General features: G+C 37.8%; 1 protein-coding gene across 1 annotated transcript in view; it reads right to left on the bottom strand.

Annotated features, from left to right (window-relative positions):
* Positions 1-376: 376 nt before the first annotated feature.
* Positions 377-21256, bottom strand: part of LOC136674115 (NADH dehydrogenase [ubiquinone] 1 alpha subcomplex subunit 9, mitochondrial-like) — a 40554-nt gene continuing 19674 nt past the window's right edge. Inside the window, exons 2-3 of the mRNA XM_066649984.1 lie at positions 1298-1364; positions 377-547 (exon numbers count right to left, since the gene is read on the bottom strand). Coding sequence (XP_066506081.1) covers positions 377-547; positions 1298-1364 — 238 coding nt within the window. The remainder of the gene's footprint in view (positions 548-1297; positions 1365-21256) is intronic.

The raw sequence follows: 21256 nt of genomic DNA on the forward strand, positions 1-21256 counted from the left end.
CATACTGTATTCTTTTCAAAAAAGACCCATTGTAGACAGATGATTTAAATTCCTACATTTCCCATTATCCAACTGCTCAATCATTCAATTTACATTATGTCTTTATACTTAATAAAAAGTGTAACAGCAATATTAAGAATTGCACACCAATAGTCAATTATCCTTAACAATTTTAAAATGTAGGTTTAAATTTAGGCTTAATCTGGGCGTCAGAAAATGGAGCATAGCATTTCCAAATAAGCATGGTCATTCAAATATTCAAGGACCAAGATGTAGGATGGACATTATTTTATTTATTTAATTCATGTACAGAGTCATAGTAAAACAAGACAGCACAAAATGAGGAGGAGTGAGAGATCACACCCTAAATTACTGCTCAGATGTTGACTGTTTTGGCAGGTTTGGTCTCCCCCATCTCTGCTTCCAGGAAACGGTAACGGCGATGGCGACGCAACAGTTCGATGGCCTTCTGCTCCACAGAGGAAGGCGTGGTTCTAAGATCCTCAAAGCCTGGGAGACCTGGATACTTCATGTCTGTTGTGTGAAACTGGCAGGGAGAGAGAGGAAGACAATATTAAGCTATTTTGATATTGAAAACCAGTTGTGAACATCTCAGGCTAGGCTGAGCTAGCTAGGCTGTGCCACAATAATTTATTTAGCTCTAGGGCATTTTTGAAACAAAATGCTCTTCGACCAATCAGGGACAGGTTTCTGATTGATGCTGACCCCATACCGGGTCAATCATAACTTTATGTTTATGGTGTCACAGAACAAATATTGCTTTTTCAGTAGAGAAAATGAAAAATATACTACACAGGTATTAGGAATATAAAAGTAATTATACTCTAGCAACCAGAAATACGGTGGCATTGCAAAAGGGTTTTCTGCTGCTATAGGTTAAATTTTAAAATATTTACATAGTAAAATTTAGTTTCAGGTGCAGTAACACAAGAATTAATCCTAGCCCGAAAGTGGGTTTTATCCATCCATGTGGTTTAGGTTTGTTGAAAGTTTGGTCTTAGTTAAATATTCTTCATTAGACAAATACCTAGTCCATTAATAACTATGGTCCTTCTGAAACAAAGCAGTTGTGTGGAAGAACACAACTCCAGGAATTCTAAACTGTAACTAATATTCCAAGTTTCAAAATTCAGAAACAATCTGATTTGGGTTTTGGATTAAAAAGAAAAAATATACACAGAAATGGAATGCAGCAGTTTGTCAAATGCCAATGCATACCAGAAAATTCACACTTAATGTATTTTATTTATCATGGTTGTATGCTGTGTGTACATACCCGGTCGACTTTGTCACGAGTTGTCCAGGGCTCAAAGGGGTTAATCTCAAAGAACCTGGCAATGAGACTAAAACCAAAAAACAAAGTTTACTATCTTTATACAAGGAATACTCCATCTGCATATATAGGTCTACATAAGAATATGTGATAATGCTTACTGATATAATGGGCGTGGCATAGAAATACTGTCAACACTAGGGGTGAGTTCTCAGGATTTTCAGACTCTCAGGAATAGATTCCATACACCGTATTATTTCAAATAATGGAAATACTTTATTGAGAGGAATGATAATAGGTTGATAAACAAAGCAAAATCATCAAAATCTGACAGAATCAACGCAGGTGAAACCAGTTCAAATTTAATAATTGGCTAGGCCATATGACTTGTAAATAAGATGTATTGCTAAATGATTTAATTAGTGTATAAATTTATCAAGAGACTTAATTCGGCATCAGCTTCTGAAAATGAGGAATTTACTTGCTTACTCTAGTTGTTATTATAACCAAGCTGATGGGTCCAGCAGATTATTAATCTCCGTTCTTCCGGTTCTTGGCTTGTCACAGCTGAAGGTAGGCTTGTTCATCCACGATGAATCAGCCACTTTTGGCGTCCTTAGAAGGTGTGACGTCCGTCGGGAGAGTTTCCCTTCACAGAGTACTGCTGGCCTGGCTGGATTGTCTCCGTAGTGAGGGAGAACGTCGCAAGGAAGCACGCTGTTTTCCTCTGATCCTCAGAAGCGATGTACTCCGAAGTACTAATACTAATTTCAAATTTCCAACTAACTTCAGCGGTGGCTCTTATTCTGGCCAAAATAAGTTTCACCTGCTTTGATCAGTCATAAAATTAAACTTGGATTGGGCTACAAACAACGAACACAAAATAAGAAATAAGTTGAAGATTACTGACAGTTAATCGACCTTGTTACTCTTTTAACTTCTGTATTGCAATGCTAACTGACACAAGGCGTCCCCTGTTAGTTCGCATGAAGATCGGTCCTTTAAGAGTCTTTTTGGAGAGTCGGCTCCGTCAGCGTAGAAGAAAAAGCAGAGTAGAGAATCAGAGAGAGAGTCCAAAAAAAAGAGAGAAAGAGTCTTAATTTTTCATTTCTTGATCTGGATCCATCATCCACTACAATATACAAGTCATGCACAGTGGTCAGAGGGATTTTAAGCCATTCTTCTTGCAGGATAGTGGCCAGGTCACTACGTGATGCTGGTGGAGGAAAACATTTCCTGACTCGCTCCCCCAAAACACCCCAAAGTGGCTCAATAATATTTAGATCTGGTGACTGTGCAGGCCACAGGAGATGTTCAAGTTCACTTTCATGTTCATCAAACCAATCTTTCACCAGTCTTGCTGTGTGTATTGGTGCATTGTCATCCTGATACACGGCACCGCTTTCAGGATACAGTGTTTGAACCATAGGATGCACATGGTCCTCCAGAATGGTTCGGTAGTCCTTGGCAGTGATGCGCCCCCTCTAGCACAAGTATTGGGCCAAGGGAATGCCATGATATGGCAGCCCAAACCATCACTAATCCACCCCCATGCTTCACTCTGGGCATGCAACAGTCTGGGTGGTACGCTTCTTTGGGGCTTCTCCACACCGTAACTCTCCCGGTTTGGCATTGGCATGATTGACCAAAGGTTTGGCTATAGCAGCCCGGCCGTGTATATTGACCATGTGGAGCTCCCGACGGACAGTTCTGGTGGAAACAAGGAGTTGAGATGCACATTTAATTCTGCCGTGATTTGGGCAGCCGTGGTTTTATGTTTTTTGGATACAATCCAGGTTAGCACCCGAACATCCCTTTCAGACAGCTTCCTCTTGTGTCCACAGTTAATCCTGTTGGATGTGTTTCGTCCTTCTTGGTGGTATGCTGACATTACCCTGGATACCGTGGCTCTTGATACATCACAAAGACTTGCTGTCTTGGTCACAGATGCACCAGCAAGACGTGCACCAACAATTTGTCCTCTTTTGAACTCTGGTATGTCACACACAAAAACCTTCACACTCTGCTCTTACTGGTGCAATGTGCAATTAATGAAGATTGGCCACCAGGCCGGTCCAATTTAGCAATGAAACCTCCCACACTAAAATGACAGGTGTTTCAGTTTTATTGTCCAACCCCTGTACATTCCTTCTAGAGAAATGAATGTAAAGGTGAAAGATTTGTAATCTTTCATTATAAAGCTGTGCATATTAAAAGAATATAATAATAGTGCTGGAGATGAAATGGAATAAATTAAATAAATTCAAATTTAAAATCTACAATTATATTAGAATAAGTTACAATTATCTTCCCTAACTAAAGGTACTGAATGTACTACTGAGTGAGTTTTTCTAATATTGGATATAATATATGTGCATATAGGGCCAAATACCAGATTTCTTTATTGAAATAGCCCTTCAGGAGCTTAACACTAACTATACTATTCAAATCCTACAGCGAACTGAGACAGATAGATAGATAGATAAAAAAAATTATATTCACATTACATTCTTATTATGAGCCACCACGATTACTCAGATCACAGTGTACTGGCTTTTTATTGGTTCCTAGAATTCAGAAGGCCTCAGATGGGGGGAGAACCTTTTCTTATAAAGCTCTCCTAACTCTGGAATGGATTTCCAAATAATGTTCAGGACTCAATCTGTAAATATAGACTGAATACTCACTTGTTCAGTTTAGCTTTCGGTAGTTAATTTTCCCCTTTAGATAAAGGCTGCAGATCCATGGACACAAGAAGTTGGGGTAAACTGAGACTCTAGTGCTGTCTGGGTGGTGCTGAGTGATGCCAGTTTTTCAGGGTGCTCCCGTGTCTTTGTGTTCTTCTGGCTCTCTAATTTTAGTTAAGATGTTATAGTCAGATTTACTGGAGTCATTAGCCACACTCTGGAAATGTTCACGTTCTCTGTTTTACATACACCCATACAGAACAAAACTAATTCCATCTTCCTACTTTTCTCAAAGTAAATGATTGCCCACTTGTCCTGCCGGTCTCTGATGGATAACAGACTGTTGAGGTCTCTTGTTTCAGACTAGCTGCCCATGCTCCAGCTACCTCCACTTGCTTCGGACTACATTGAAGTTTTGAATGAATGAATGAATGCCTTTATTGTTATTATACACATGTACAATGAGATTAAAGCAACTCCTTCCAGAGTGCAAGGTGTACATAAATATAGAATAAAAATATATAATATATATATATATATATATAATAGAAGGGCACAGTTCCCGTATACAGCTATTGCACAGTAATAAAATTAAATTGAATTTTTATATACAACAGTATTCAGGTATTCAGTTATTGCACAGTAGTATTGCATAGGTATTTCTCAGTAATATTAAATATTGCACATTAGGTGGGTGAAAGTCCAGGGATGAGGGGTTAGGCTGTAAAAGTCAGTGCACGTGTGAGTTCAGAATGTTTATGGCAAAAACTGTTCTTAAGTCTGTTTGTCTTTGTTCTGATGCACGTGTATTTCCACCCTTTCATGGACTTCTAACTCTTACTATGATTACTACTACTATTATTATTATTACCACCATCATAATTGCTTTCATTATCTACTATTACTACTATAATTATATCAGTACACATGATCATAACAGCAGACTTATGTGATGGTGAATAATTTTTAGGTAGATTGACCAGAAGAGGATAGGTCCCTTGTCTGTGAGACTTGGTTCCTCCCAATGTTTCTTTCTCAGCTCTAAGGGAGTTTTTCTTGTTCTTTATTGGAATTCTGTGAAGCTTTTTTGTCACATCAGTTGTAAAAAGCACTTTATACAAATAGGATGATGAATTGATTTGATTAAAACTGTATCACTGAAAGATTTATTACTGAGTAACAATTGAATAGTTAAATTATATTTACATTAATGTATTACAGTATACATGGATCAGCAATAATTTTACCTCCTAGTTTTTAAAATCACTGTCCTTTCTCTTATCAACATTGAACTGAGTGTAACTGAACCAAGCACCATTGATAGTGTAATTATGTCCCTTTGTTGCTCTGCATACTTTTGGCCCCTTTTCACACTATTCTTCATTGGTCAGGATCCCCCACAGGACCTCTTCAAAGCAAGTAAGATTTGGGTGCTAAATACTTCTCAACTTTGGAGTAATACTGACATGCTGGTGGTGGATTGGTGTACCTTGTGCTGCTACAAGTTGACCAGACAGAGCAGTGCTGATGGAGTTTTGTGTTTTTTTGTCCTCTAGTACTTATTCCGTAGCGCCTGGACTCTGCCCACAGGTTGCTGTTGGCTGAATATTTTCAGTTTGTGGACTGTTCTCAATCTAGCAGTGACACCAAGTAATTATAAAATTCCAGTATTCAGAGCAACAGATGGACAGCAATTTGTAATAGTAAGATTCAACACATTTAGTATTAAAAAAGACAATTATATATATATATATATTGCAGTTATGAATGGTCTATTGCTTTTTATCTGAATGTTTCAGTAGGGGTCTAATTGTAGTGGAGTGTTAATATATTTTAAATGAATATGTCATGAATATTTCCTGTGAACCTATTTTTATCATACAGTGAAATTTCAGAAAGTATATTGTTAGTGAAACAATGCATTGTCAAAGTGATGATGAAGGGCATCCCCATTGTTTAGTCATCGTAAAGAAATCCCACTGAGAACACTGTTTCTATGCTATAGGGGCTTTCCCTGTCTTTCTAAAAAACATGATTCCACACAACAGATAAGGAGCTTAGTTTATCCATTTCTAGCATGTGGTTAAACAAAATGAAGTAAGCAGTTGGAATAATTATGAGAACATGACATAACAATAGTGATGGTTTTTATTGGTTTCCTCCAATAGTGAGCTGTGGCAATTTGGGCCTGTGAAAAAGTGTGTTTCTAAATGTTGAAATTTCTGTAATTTTAATACTTAAAAACTTTTTTGTTACTTTTCAAAATCTGGTCCTAGTTCCCACCAGTGCATTTAATTTAATATTAATATCAATTTAATCAATTTAATATTTTGATAAATATGCACATGTTTAACTTATATATCATATTCAAATATGTCATATATGTCAAGATATATTTAAACAGAATTTCTTCTCTCTCTCTCAGACTCGACTGGAGTTGCACTTAATTCATTAAAACAGTGACTTCTGACATGATTTGAAACTCGCCCTCAAATGATTTGAGGCTTGACTGGACTCCAGATTTGGTGCTCATGACCAATATTTATTTCACATATTCATTCATTGTCTCTAAGTACTTACCCAGTTCAGGGTCGCGGTGGGTCCAGAGCCTACCTGGAATCATTGGACGCAAGGCAGGAATATTATTATGTATTAATGTATTTAATTCATGTTGACCTCCTGTGTTCATCTCCATCCCTGCCATGCACAACATAATGCATGTATGCAGCCACAGATAACTTCTTGATCCTTCCACAGTTCTGTGCTGGAGCACAGGGGGGAGGCAAGGGGAATGCAAGACACGCACGAGGCAGCTCTTGCCTTGTTTTTGTGAGCCCATTTCACACTGGAGATAAACATGCAGCGCGTGCAATAATATCCTATATTAACCAATATAGCCAGTCACGCAAAGCCCTGATGACTGCCACTAGCTACATTATTTCTGATGATTTTTTTTAAGTATGTGGGACTGTGGGCTGTGGATTTTTGGTTGGCACAGGGTGAACTCTCGTGGGAGCAGGATTAAATAACTGAGTAGACCTCCACTTGAAATACTGATTTTTTTCTTCAAACACTGAAAAATCTTACACAAGATGCTAGGGTTACACAGCCAGTTAATAATTAGTCAAAAATTATGCTTAACACAAACAACACCATGTATCCTGTAGTGGGGAAAAATGTTTAAATTATTACAAATTACAGTTGTAAAATTAAAACAAATCTTTCATTGTGGGTTTCTACACATTTAATTGAAATAGCCATTTAAATGTGATCATACAACTGAAAACAGGCAGACCAGGTATCATTTATGCATTTCAAACATAGGAGACTTGAGACTCGATTGGACTTGTGATGAAATATTTAAGACTTGACCTGGACTTGCAAAAACTGACCTGTATAAATGTCAGTTATATATTGTTATAGAAGTAATTACTATAATACACTTTCTCAGTATTATAAGTTCAAGTTCTGAAATATGTCAAATTCAGATTTAATGTTATTGCTTTTCAATAAAGATGTGTTGAATTAAGAATTCTAGTTACTTCAGGGCAGAACATTTTCAACCAATTGCAAATATTGCCATTATATGTCACATATATTCCTATAGGCAAATATTAAACCAATTAAAGGTCAGTAAAAGCAGAAATATGAAAAGTTTACATAGATGCCCATTAGAGATGTGGAAAAAACATCATGATGCAGCTGAGCCTACTGAGTGATTCAAGGTAGTAGGAGATTAAGAAGATAAGTGGTTGACAATTTTGCGAATGAGATTGTAAAACATTTTCCTTGCCATTTGGGTAAAATTGCTGTTCTGCGGGTATGACAAATAACTATAGCACCAAGCACAGCACAAGGGAATTCCCTCTTCCATGGAATTTCTATTCAATTCAGTTTTAAAAAGCTGCAATGTTCAACCTGAAAAAACACTGAATAGGAGTCCTCGAAAGAACAATGAGTGCTGTTTCAAGATTCATCATCTTGCTGATACTAATTGCAAGCTGCCACTCTGCTCCTTTAACAGAGTTTGGTATCGAATTGGAAGAAATTAATGCAACATTAGTAAAGGTAAGTTCACAAAATCAATACCTAAAAAAACATAAATGAAGATACATAAAAATTTATTTATATTCAAATTTTAAGACATATTTGACACATTTATTTCTTTCATAGAACTGTACAATTAACTGCCAAGAAACACATGTAAGTACACTCTGTGTATATATACTTTCTATAACTGAACTCTGCTATAGAGTGTAAAAACAGGATCAGATAGGTTTGCACTAGTAGACAACTTTTTGTTCAATAAGCAATGATGAGTAGTCATTTCGCAGAGGACCTGTTCCTAGCTGTTATCTGATTGTTAGATTGTATCATACACACGCATCACAGTGACTTCCTTTTGATCATATTCTTTTTGCAGAGCTACCATCTGCATGTTGCTCCATTTAGATTCAAATTGTACGTGTTTTAAATGTTTTGAACCAGTTATTTTTTTAAAAAATGTGGACTAGAAAACCTTTCAATATACTAAGGCATTTCAGAGTATTTCTTCTGTTTATTTAAAGCAAAATGGCTGCCAGTGCGTCTACCCACACAAAACAACTGTAAGTAACCTTTTTTTCAAAGCTAAATTTAAGCATTGTGAAATGAAAATACAGTTTGACTACACTGTCACAGTTGGAACAAATCATTTTATCACTGTTTTTGGCAATTTTCCATTTTTTCCACATGAGGTTAGGGTGCCACAGTGTTATGAATATTATGACTACCTTCTTGCTTCTAGGCTCACTCTCTATTCTGTCAGCTCCACTGATCATACAGAACCACTTTGTAGTTCTACAATTAGACTGTAGTCAATTTGTTGCTTTAAATATTTCATAAGCCCATGGTTCTTCAATGGTCAGGACCCCCACCGAACCAAGAGAACATACCAAGAGAAGGTATGATTTGGCTTTTGGGGCATTTCTCAGCACCACAGTGACTGTCCAGTCTGTTACACACAACTTCATTTTTAGTCCATCTTGTAGATGTAAAGTCAGAGACAGTAGCTAATTTGCTGCTGCACAATTTGTATTGTTCATCCTCAAGTCTTTAATGAATCGTCACTGGGCATTGCATACAGGATGCTATTGACATGGCATATTTGTTTAGTGGACTATTCTCAGTCCAGCAAAGACACTGAGGGGTTACATAAACTCCAGGAGCACTGCAATGTCTGGTCCACTTATATCAACCCCATGCACTGTAACACATTAACACCAGTATCTGCAGCGTTAAGAATGAGCCACTATTCAAATCATATCTGATCTGTTGTGGTCCTTTGCGGGGTTCTGACCAATGAAGAAAAGCATTTGAAGGGGGGAGACAAAGACAAAGTTCCTATATTATCAGCGCAGCTGATTATAGAAAGAACAAGGTGGTAATAATATTTTTATATGACTGTGTATATTTTATATTGTTTTAACATCCCATGAAAAATGGACAAATTGTGTGCTTGTGAGCGACACTGAATAAATTAAATTTGTTTCAACTGGCCTTGACAATATATTCTGATTATATTCAGATATGTTCTGATTAAGATGTTCTAATTCAGATGTTCAGACTAATTTTATGCACAAGTAGAGTTTTTGAAATAATTTTTTTCTTTAGGAAAACTGCACTGATTTGGAATATATTACACAAGGAATGAACCACCTGAACTGTACAGAATGTAACTTACTTCTGAGGATGCAGGTAATAATGGACTTTCATTTAACATTGGAATCATATAAAATATCCAAACTGTTTAGAAGGACAGGTCTGAGACAAATTTTAGGCTTTTTAAATAAAGTATACCAAATTAATTGAAAGTATTTCTTTGAACATATTTGCAAAATGTATTTAATCATTAAATTTAAAGCTAAATTGATATACTGAATTCAAAAAGAAAAGCTTTACATTGACTCATTGCCAATATCAGTGATTCACAGGCCCTGATGTACACTAAAACAACTTTATGTTGAACTCATTGTGGACAAAGATGTTCAACTGTGAATTCACTATGAATTATTTCACAGATATAAAAAAAATAAATTAACCGGGGGCCCTAGAGCAGCTGTACATGAGCTTAAGTAGACTATGCTCAAAGTGGAGTGTCATACTAAGGTGTATACTGCTCCCCAGCTTTAGGCTGTTTGTGGAGCATTGTAGAGCATGTGTTACTGGAGTGATGCAGCACAATCCAATTACTTCGGGATTAGCCGAAGTAGAGTTTATGATCCAAAGCTAATCAATAATATCAAACCCTGACGTCATAATTTTACTGCAGCAAAAAGGGAATACGTCCCTTTCAATATTCTTGATTTAATTTTCAAGTTTGAATGAGCAGGTGTCTAAAAAAATTGTCATATATTTTAAAAAGCAATCTCTAAAAAGAATATAACTTGCAAAAATGATGTCAGAATAATATTTGAAATACATGACTGTTTTAATTTACTGTGAAAAGAGCAAATGTCTTCTCTCTGCTAATTATCTTATTTTGTCCACAGATCATTATAAAGAAGAATAATGTGACAAGTATGTGTGGGAAGCTAATGGGCCCAATAGAATTTTTGCAGCAAATTAAAATATTGCACCAAAAATATGAAAGTAACCGTTGAAGGAATAGATCTTAAAATTAATCCTATTTATTTTTAATTGTATTTATTTAGCTATTTGTGTCCACTATTCCATGAGAGCCAGCCTGACTCTGACTCTGGTGGAAAATTCTACTTTGTTTAAGTTGTTGCTGCTGTTGTTTTAGTCTTGGTAATTATTTTCCTGATGAAAGTGAAGCAGGAATCAACTGATCTGAAGAATTATTTAATAGTCAGAAAAAAACATGTACAGGTAATTCAAATCACCATTAAGAGTTTGGGCATTTTAGCCATCTTTAATTGTTTGATGGTTTAAGCATGAATTTTACCTTGTTTCATAGGTGAGGTAGTATTTTCTAATGATCACATGTTTGTTAACAATAAAACAACTTAACTAAATGGCATAAGGCTTAGTACTATTGCCTGCAATTGCACCACCACTGCTATTTCACCAGATTTTTTTGGTGAAGATGACTATCAATACAAGTCCTTTGTTTATTAAGTTTTCTTCCACTTTGACTGTAAAATTTTAACTGATGGACGGAGAACAGGGAGAAATGCACATTAGCTATCAAAACCAAACACATGACCAAATCAAAAAGAAGAGCAGGGACACAGGAGAGCAACAGGTACTGATCAGGGCCACCAAGTACAGAAACCCCAAAACAGGAGAACCAAACCAGAAAAGCTAAATGAGCATAGAAATACATAGGACAAAACTCAAAGTGATTCCAGAAGCATACAACATAAAGAAAAAAACATATATAAACTAGAGCTCATGAAATCCACAAAAACCCTGGTACAAGAACATTACATAACCACAGAAATGTGTCTTTGGAACACAATTACAAAACATGCTGCCACATCCTGGACAGCAAGCGCACTAACAGTCTGAAACCTTCAACTTGTGGCTAGAGGAATCACTGAGAAACAGATGTTTAATATGTAACTTTCCTCCATATTGCTGGAGGTGAAGCATTAAAGGTCTTCAACTGAATGTATTTTGATGGGAATGCAGATGACTTGGACATTGTAAATGAAAAATTCAGAAAATATTGTGAGCCAAGCAAGAATATTACATACTTGAGGCATATGTTTTTATGAGCGTAAAAGATCAAACTTAACCAATTGATGCGTATGTGACAGATCTGAAGATCAAGACTAAAATGGGTGCTTCCCAAAACCCTAAGTTACTGCTTTTTCCTACCAATCCCCTTCCTCATGTTTGTGAGCTAGAAACAGATTTTTGACTCACCCTGTGAGTTTGGCTAACTTTATCTGATTCATGACTGCATAGCTTGTGGCATGAACAAGGACAAACTAAGAGTAAGACTGTTGAGCCAGAATTAACGCTCAATAAATCTGTGGATATGTGTAGTTCTAATAAAGTAATGCAAAGCCATATGAAAGCACTTTATGAGAAAACAGATATGGCAAAGAACAGAATCAACAGAAAAAAATCACAAAAATGCACAGAAAGCAAGTTTACTAATAAAGCATTTCACAAACAAGAAAATGACTATTTGAGATACGGTCTCAGACACTCTCCCTGCCAATGTCCAGCCAATGGTCAAATCTGCAAAATATGTTAACAAATCATTTTGGATGGATGTGTAAATCACAGAGTCACAACAATGTGAAAAAATATGATAAAAATTTGCATGAGATAGAGCAAGAAGAGCTTGCTGAGATGTTTGTAGGTCATTTCATCTGTTTGCACAGTCAGAAAAAAGGTATAAACAGTGTTAATGTATTTTAAAAAGTACAACAGTGGTTTTACATTAACAAGTTGTTATTTAAAGGAACACAGAGTTCAATAGCGAAGTGCAGCGAAAAGAGACGAGCCATTGGATAAATGCTGGGCTTTGTCCCGCACATCGGACGCTCAGCGTCTCTGGGGGTCTATGGGGCAGCGGGCTGGCCTTGGCTGGCCCGGACGCTCAGCTTCTGCATGATGATTGGATGATCTGTCTGATGCTGAATCCCTTTTTGATTGACAGCGAAATGAGCGAATCAGCGATCCTTTGGTGTAAAGATCCGTGGGAGCATTAAATTTTCATTCTGTTCTGAGTTGAACGGTTTTTTCTTTGTTAAAAACGACTAGCGTCAAATCGAGCTTCTATTTCTGGTGGGTTTTTTGTAGCTGCTTGTGTTTGGAGACTGACTTCTATCACTCTTTCTGACTTCTGTTGCACTTTCTGACCAGCGGGGGCTGCTGAGCCCCTCCACCGTCAAAAAGTACTCACAGGCGGACACACTTCACATGGGCCAAGGCCGTTTAAGCAGCCTAGCTCTGCTGGCCTTTGAGAGGACACTAGTCAAGTCCCTGGAAAAGACGCCTTGTTGGTACGACAGGGTCACAGATCATTTTCTTGAAAAGGAACGGAGGGTAGAATTTACTTATAAATAAACCGACACATTTTATGATGTAGGCGGAAATTGAGCTTCCCCTCCTTGAAAGACCAGCATCCGCCACTGATATATGTAAAAGCACTGATAAAGTCTAAAAGTAAACTTACATATTACATGTTACATATTCAGGCCACAAGATGAAGCCAAAGGATAAAGCAGTACAGATACGAAGGAAAAAGACAAACTAAACTGGAATTCCAGATAATAGAAAAATACCTGCCTGCAGTACTTGAAAAATGAGCTTGCACAGACCTAGGACTGGTGAAAATATTCTACAAAATAGAAAAATCAGACATTTTGAGGCATTATCAATATGTGCTTAGGCGTCTAGAGTGCATTCCAGGACTACCAACTTATTCTGATTGATCCAGCAGCTAGCCCACTGATTCATCCACATAGAAAAATACCAACTACATGTAAAGAGGATATGGAGAGAACTGAGTATGCAGTTAAAGCAAACAGAACCAGCTGATAGGATAAATAGTATGGTAACTGTTGTAAAGCCAAACAAAACCAAAATGTTCATTGACCCACAAGATTTGAATAAGGTAATTTAAAAAAGCATTATCCACTCCAAACTGTAGAGGAAGTAGAATCAGGGATGGCAAATGCTAAGTTCCTTTCAGTACGGATTTCAAACCAAGGATTTTGACTAATTCAACTAGATGAAGAAAGCTCCAAATTGTGAACATTAAATATGCCATTTGAAAAGTAAAGATATAAGAAACTCCCTTTTGGCATGTCCTCAGCCCCTAAAGTATTCCAGAGAAGCATAGCCCAGACGCTGGAAGGCTTAGATGGTGTTGTGAACATTATGGATGACATTCTGGTATGGGGTGAAACTGCATAACAGCATGATGAGAGACATATATAATGATCATGCCTTGAGTAGAGAAGGATTAAAACCACACCAAGACCAGGTTAGAGCAATACCGGAAATGCCAAGGCCACAGGATAAAGTAGCACTACTGAGAATTTAAGGGATGATTCAGTACCTCTCAAAGTTCATTCCCAATGTATCTGTGATCACCGCACAGAAATTCTCTGGAAAATGCAACTGTGTGGCATTGGGAGATGGCACAGCAGAAGAGTTTTGAAAAGCTGGATTAGGGTAAGTCACTCATAAGAAATGTACTTATGCTGGAAATGTATCAAGTTAACAAGGAAGTAAGTCTTTCTGTAGATGTGAGTTCTGAAGGCTTAAAAGCAGTTGTAATGCTGGAAATGGGATTAAGATCTCTTACAGATTACCTGCAAAGATATACCAAATTGAAAAGGAACTCTTCTCACATTTGTATAAAATGGCTAGGTCCAGACAATACATAGAAAACCAGTGACAGATAAAATTATTCACAAGCCTCTTGAAACAGGATTCACTCTGAAAGGACCCTCCCAGACCCTGAAAAAATGCTGATGCGACCGCGAACCAAGGGTGTAGCATGGACGGAAGTAACGTGTCCCCACCACTATCCAGCGATTATTGAATTTTCCCCACACATAATTTGATTCCCTCCAAAAATAATAATAATCAAAAAACAAACAAACAAACAAAATCTGTGAATGTCTCATTAACCCAGAGGTGCACCTCTCTGGAACATATAGTGTGATTGGCTGTGACTTTTCCTGCTGTCACATGAGATTCTGTAGATATGTTTGGTTGTTAGCAGCGCCAAAACTGGAAGGAAAAATCTTCTAGTCATATGCAAGTCTTACTGTGCAAACTCTGGTGACACAAGGGTGTCAAAAGCGAGTGATGACTCAATTTTGCTTTTCTACCTGTAAATGGATATTCAAATTTTTTTCTATTTTGTAAAGGCAGCAGATACTTGTGGCTTTGCTTTGGTTAAAGCTTACTCCCACCTAATCATTACTCTCTAGTTGCAGCCCTGGGACTGTGTTTTGAAAAAGTTGTTCTCTTTTTGTCATGCAATATTAGGATGCACAAAAGGAAAAGGCAGAGTAATATAGACTCCTTTTTCAAGCAAACTCAAGTAAGTGGAGTTGACAGTTGGCTACCACAGGCTTGCAATGTGTAACCCCTTGTGTGTGTCTGCTTTGTGGTTTTCACTCAAAGATTGAGGATAAGTGGGACCATGAAAAGGTTCTATTCACTTGGCACAAACAATAATAAGTTGGAAATGCAAGGCAGCTTAGGTTGAAATGTATGCGATGCTAATATGAGGGAAGAAGAAATATTAGCTATCCTCACGTGTGATTTCAAAACATCAACAAAAACCACAGTATTTCTATACTGTAGGCCTAAATGTACATAAAATTTAGAAACTCTGGACATTATAATGTGTTGTTATTGTAATTAGAATTTGGCTATGATAATTTCAGAGAGGATTTTACTTCCCCATCCCATAACACCCCCACTTTTGAAAAGCTTGATACACCTTGGCTGAAGCCCACACCATGTCTGAGGAAATCTCTCGCTTGAATGTGCTGCTGTCTGTGTCTCTGTGTGGAGGAGATGAGTTCATGTGTCTGTATGTCTTCGGTTCTCCATAAACAATGTCCGTCTGACTTCTGACCAATCACAGTCATTGAGGTCTGCATATTTACGATGCATATTTACATTTCTGGAGTATGCAAGGCCATTGGGCTCAAAACATATTTTATCATTAAGGCCGTTTTAACATTAAATTGTGCGACTGGATTTACATTACACATATCTGCAATTCATTTATGACTAGACATAATTCTAAAGTAAGATATCTCTAATTTTATTTTGACTAGGCGAAATAACAATTTGAGATATCTTTAATTACATTTACATTAAATTACATTAAATTACATACAGTCAAATTTACCCTTGAGTTCAATGGAAGTACCAATTCAATATATCTGAAACTAATTATTGACTTATGTTATCTTGATCTTAAACTTTCATTTAAGATATCTACACTTAAATTTATCACTAGTAAACAATTAAATTAGAAAGATCTTGCCTTTTGTTTTGACTAGTCATAATTCCACTTAGAGATATCTTAAATTCCCTCCTTATTAAAAATACCTTAAATAAATTTAAGATACTCATTCATTCATTATCTGTAACAACTTATCCAGTTCAGGGTCGCGGTGGGTCCAGAGCCTACCTGGAATCATTGGGCGCAAGGCAGGAATACACCCTGGATGGGGCGCCAGTCCTTCACAGGGCAATACACACACTCACACACACACACACACACACCTACGGACACTTTTTTTATTTGAGTCGCCAATCCATCTACCAACGTGTTTTTGGACTGTGGGAGGAACCGGAACACCCGGAGGAAACCCACGCAGACACAGGGAGAACACACCACACTCCTCACAGGCATTCACCCGGAGGAAACCCATGCAGACACAGGGAGAACACACCACACTCCTCACAGACAGTCACCTGGAGGAAACCCACGCAGACACAGGGAGAACACATCAAACTCCTCACAGACAGTCACCCGGAGCGGGACTTGAACCCACAGCCTCCAGGTTCCTGGAGCTGTGTGACTGCGACACCACCTGCTGCGCCACCAAATTTAAGATATCTGAAACTAAATTGTAGATATCTAAAATTAAATCCTAGATATCTTGAATGAAAATAATGACTAGTCAGAACTAAGTTAGAGATAGCCAAATTTGCATTTTTGACTAGTTGGAATTCCTTTTAAATAAATTCAAATCTTTAAATAAATTACAGATATCTAGAACTTATTTACCTTTAGTATTACTGATATCTGAAATGAAAATTCTGACTAGTCAGAATGGGATTGTAGATATCTTGATTGTAGATATCCTGACTAGTCAGAACGTAGCTGATTTACATAGCACATTTTTGCACCATTTAAAAGTTGCCAGGTCTGCATATTATAATGAAATTTGGTTTTACATTTTCAGTAAAGTTAATTCATTCATTCTTTATCTGTAACCGCTTATCCAGTTCAGGGTCGCGGTGGGTCCAGAGCCTACCTGGAATCATTGGGCGCAAGGCAGGAATACACCCTGGAGAGGGCGCCAGTCCTTCACAGGGCAACACAGACACACACATTCACACCTACGGACACTTTTGATTCGCCAATCCACCTACCAACGTGTGTTTTTGGACTGTGGGAGGAAACTGGAGCACCCGGAGGAAACCCACGTGGACAACACACCTGCTGCGTCACCGTGCTGCCCTTCAGTAAGGTTACTTACTTACAAATATTGGTAGTCGTGTGTTGTTTTATTTATTTATTTAATTATTTTTTAAGCTTGCTTTTTTAGCTTGCTTCATCTATAGAGATAATGTCCAAGAACATAAGCCCAACGTGCATGGTATGGAAGTCATGTTCATATGTTGCCATCTACTGGCGACTGGCAATTACTACACGATTTAATGTGGAACAGAAAATCCAAATAAGACGCCAACTTCAAATCAAATCAAATCAAATTTATTAATATAGCGCTTTTCACAACTGATGTTGTCACAAAGCGGCTTCACAGAATTCCAGTAAGACAAGATTTGACATGAAATGTAAAAACAAATTGTAAAACCCTCAAGTGAGCAAGCCAGGGGCGACAGTGGCAAGGAAAAACTCCCCCAGCTGAGGAAGAAACCTTGGGAGGAACCAAGGCTCACAAGGGGTGACCCATCCTCCTCTGCTCAATCTACTGGTGATAATAGTTAGTAGTCCGTGAGAACTTCAGTGTAGGGGCAGCTTCAAGGCACTTGGTGGTTGCAGGAGCGTGGGCAGCTGATCTGAAGCGTGGAGGAGGATCTCGACAGTCATCCATCAGTGTCCAGACAGACAGGTGGGCAGTCGTTTACTCGGAAAGATGTAAAGGGATGGAATTATTTTTGAACTGTTTTGTGTTTGTAAAGTAGAAAATATGAAAATTTCCAGAGTGTGGCTAATGACTCCGGCAGATCTAACTATGACAGATTTAACTAAAAGGAGAGAACCAGAAGGACACACAGACACGGGAGCATCCTGAAACACTGGCATCCCTCTCCATCGTCAACAAACCTGAGTGATCGCGAGAAGCGGCGGGACGACAGCACCAGCGTCTCAGTTTACTACAATTCCCTGTGTCCATGCACCCCCCAGATCTGCCGCCTTTATCTATGGGGGAGCATTAGCTACCAAATGATAAAATAACCAAATGAGTTTTTAGCCTACATTTGAATTGATTGCGACTGTGTCTGAGTCCCGAACATTTTCTGGAAGATCATTCCAGAGTTTGGGGGCTTTATAAGAAAAGGCTCTTCCCCCAGCTGAGGTCTTCTGAATTCTGGGAACAATTAAAAATCCAGTAGTCTGTGATCTGAGTGAACGTGGAGGCTCATAATAGGAAATTGTATCTTGAAGGTATTCAGGAGCAAGCTCATGTAGAGCTTTATATGTTAATAACAAAATTTTGTAGTCAATGCGGAATTTAACAGGCAGCCAATGAAGAGATGATAGAACTGGGCTAATATGTTCAAATTTTCGAGTTTTAGTGAGGACCCTGGCTGCAGCATTTTGAACTAGTTGAAGTTTTCTTAAATTGCTGCTGGTGCATCCTGACAGTAGTGCGTTGAAGTAATAAAGGCATGTACTAATATTTCTGCATCCTGAAGGGATAAGACATTTCTAATCTTAGCAATATTGCGAAGATGTAAAAATGCTGTCCTAGTGATACTGCCTATGTGTTGATCAAATGATAAATCCGGGTCAATTATGACACCAAGATTTTTTGCTGCTGAACCAGGTTTAACTGGAAAGTCAGCGAGATTTAAAATTAAATCTGATAATTTATTTCTTGCCACTTTTGGACCCAAAAGCAGGACCTCTGTTTTGTTGCTGTTTAGAAGGAGGAAGTTACGCAGCATCCAGCCTTTCACATCTTTTACACAGTCCTCTATTTTCTTTAATCTGTGTTTGTCATCGGGCTTGGCTGAAATATACAATTGCGTGTCGTCTGCGTAACAGTGAAAGTTAATGTCATGGTTTCTTATAACTGTGCCTAGCGGTAACATGTATAATGTAAACAACAATGGTCCTAAAATAGAGCCTTGTGGAATTCCAAATCTTACTTTAGAATAATTTGAATTTAGATTGTTTACTTTTACGAACAGGTAACGTTCCGTTAAGTAAGATTTGAACCATAATAGGGCTGTCCCTGTGATTCCAACCATGTTTTCTAACCTTTCTAGGAGAATATTGTGGTCTATTGTATCGAAGGCTGCGCTTAGGTCAAGAAGCACCAACAGGGATACGTGGCCTTGATCAGAGGCAAGAAGAAGATCATTTGTTATCTTGACTAGAGCTGTCTCTGTACTATGATGTTGCCTGAATCCAGATTGGAATTTTTCATATATATGATTCTTATGTAGATATGAACTAAGTTGTTGGGCCACGGCCTTTTCTAAGATCTTGGACAGAAATGGCAAATTTGAAATAGGCCTGTAATTAGACATTGTACTAGCATCAAGATTTGTTTTCTTGATCATAGGTTTAATAACTGCTAGTTTAAAAGCTTTGGTTACATTGTCCAGGCTAAGGGATGAGTTTACTATAGTTAAAAAAGGATCGATAATAGCTGGTAGTACTTCTTTGAGCAATTTTGTGGGAACTGCATCAAGTGTGCAAGTTGTACAGTTTGCGGAAGTGATAATCTTCTCTAATTCTAATTGTGGGAGTGGGTAAAAGGTTTCAAGTCTTTCTTTTACAGTTACATTATATTTTATATCAATTACATCGGGTGGCAGCCAGGATGGATTTAATCCTGTGGCTTGAGTTTGTTGTCTAATATTCTCAATTTTATTATTAAAAAAGTCCATAAAATCTTTACTGGTGAGAGTTGCTGGAATTAGTTGTTCGGAACCTGCTTGATTTTTTGTAATTCTAGAAAACACACTAAACAGTGCTCTCGGATTATTTTTATTATTGGAGATCAGCGAGGCCAGATATGCTGAGCGAGCTTTAGTGAGGGCATTTCTATACTCTATAAGGCTGTCCTTCCAGGCAGAATGGCAACTTCAGCGTTGCAGATTTTTTTCTGTATTTCCCCCAGTCCCTGACATGTAAATAAACTTAAGAACATTTTCACTGATGGAGCACTGGATGGTGTTATTATGATGTAATCAACTTTACAGAAAAATAAGCCCAAAATCAGTTACAATTAACACACCTGGCAACCGTGGCAGCACATGGGACAACTAATGCACGCAATGAATACAGTTCAGATATCGGAAAATGTCTTTGTGACTAGTTCAATTTGAATTTGAACTACCTTTAATATTAATTAAATTAAATGAAATAATTCAGGATGTACAACTTATCAGATGAATTCACTGACGTCATTAGAGATATCTTAAAAGATATTTGGACTAGTCAAAATATAATCGTAGATATCTTAAATTGCTGTTCTTACTAGTCAGATTTTAAATACAGTTATCTTAAATTGTCATTCTGACTAGTCAAAATATAACTGTTACTAGTCAAATCTCTGTAGTAGATATCCAGTATTTAATTAAAGATAGCCAGCCGAAAGCGTTTTATCATTAAATAGCATTTGTTTGACTTTCTTTAACTAAATATATGATATCTAGTATAATTAGATATCTTTGACTAGTAACAGTTGTATTTTGACTAATATTATGACACTTGTAGACGTCGAGCCCTCATACCACCCTCATGGAGTCTGTTTCTGACGGTTAGTGGCCTGCTGGCGGTCATTTTGAAGGGCTCTGGCACTGCTCCTGCTGTTTCTCCTTGCACAAAGAAGGAGGTGGTGGTCCTACTGTTGGGTTGTTGTATATTATATATATTCATAATGACTTTATTTGTGTTGCAAAGCTCTTTTACATCTACATGTAAGATTTACAATCTAAAGCCTATATATATATATATATAAACATAAAACCACGGCTGCCCAAATCACGGCAGAATTAAATGTGCACCTCAACTCTCCTGTTTCCACCAGAACTGTCCGTCGGGAGCTCCACAGGGTCAATATACACAGCCGGGCTGCTATAGCCAAACCTTTGGTCACTCACACCAATGCCAAACGTCGGTTTCAATGGTGCAAGGAGCACAAATCATGGGCTGTGGACAATGTGAAACGTATTGTTCTCTGATGAGTCAACCTTTACTGTTTTCCGCACATCTGGGAGAGTTACGGTGTGGAGAAGCCCCAAAGAAGCGTACCACCCAGACTGTTGCATGCCCAGAGTGAAGCATGGGGGTGGATCAGTGATGGTTTGGGCTGCCATATCATGGCATTCCTTTGGCCCAATACTT

This window comes from Hoplias malabaricus, chromosome 17 (genome assembly GCF_029633855.1).
Source record: "Hoplias malabaricus isolate fHopMal1 chromosome 17, fHopMal1.hap1, whole genome shotgun sequence".
NCBI classification, from domain to species: Eukaryota; Metazoa; Chordata; class Actinopteri; order Characiformes; family Erythrinidae; genus Hoplias; species Hoplias malabaricus.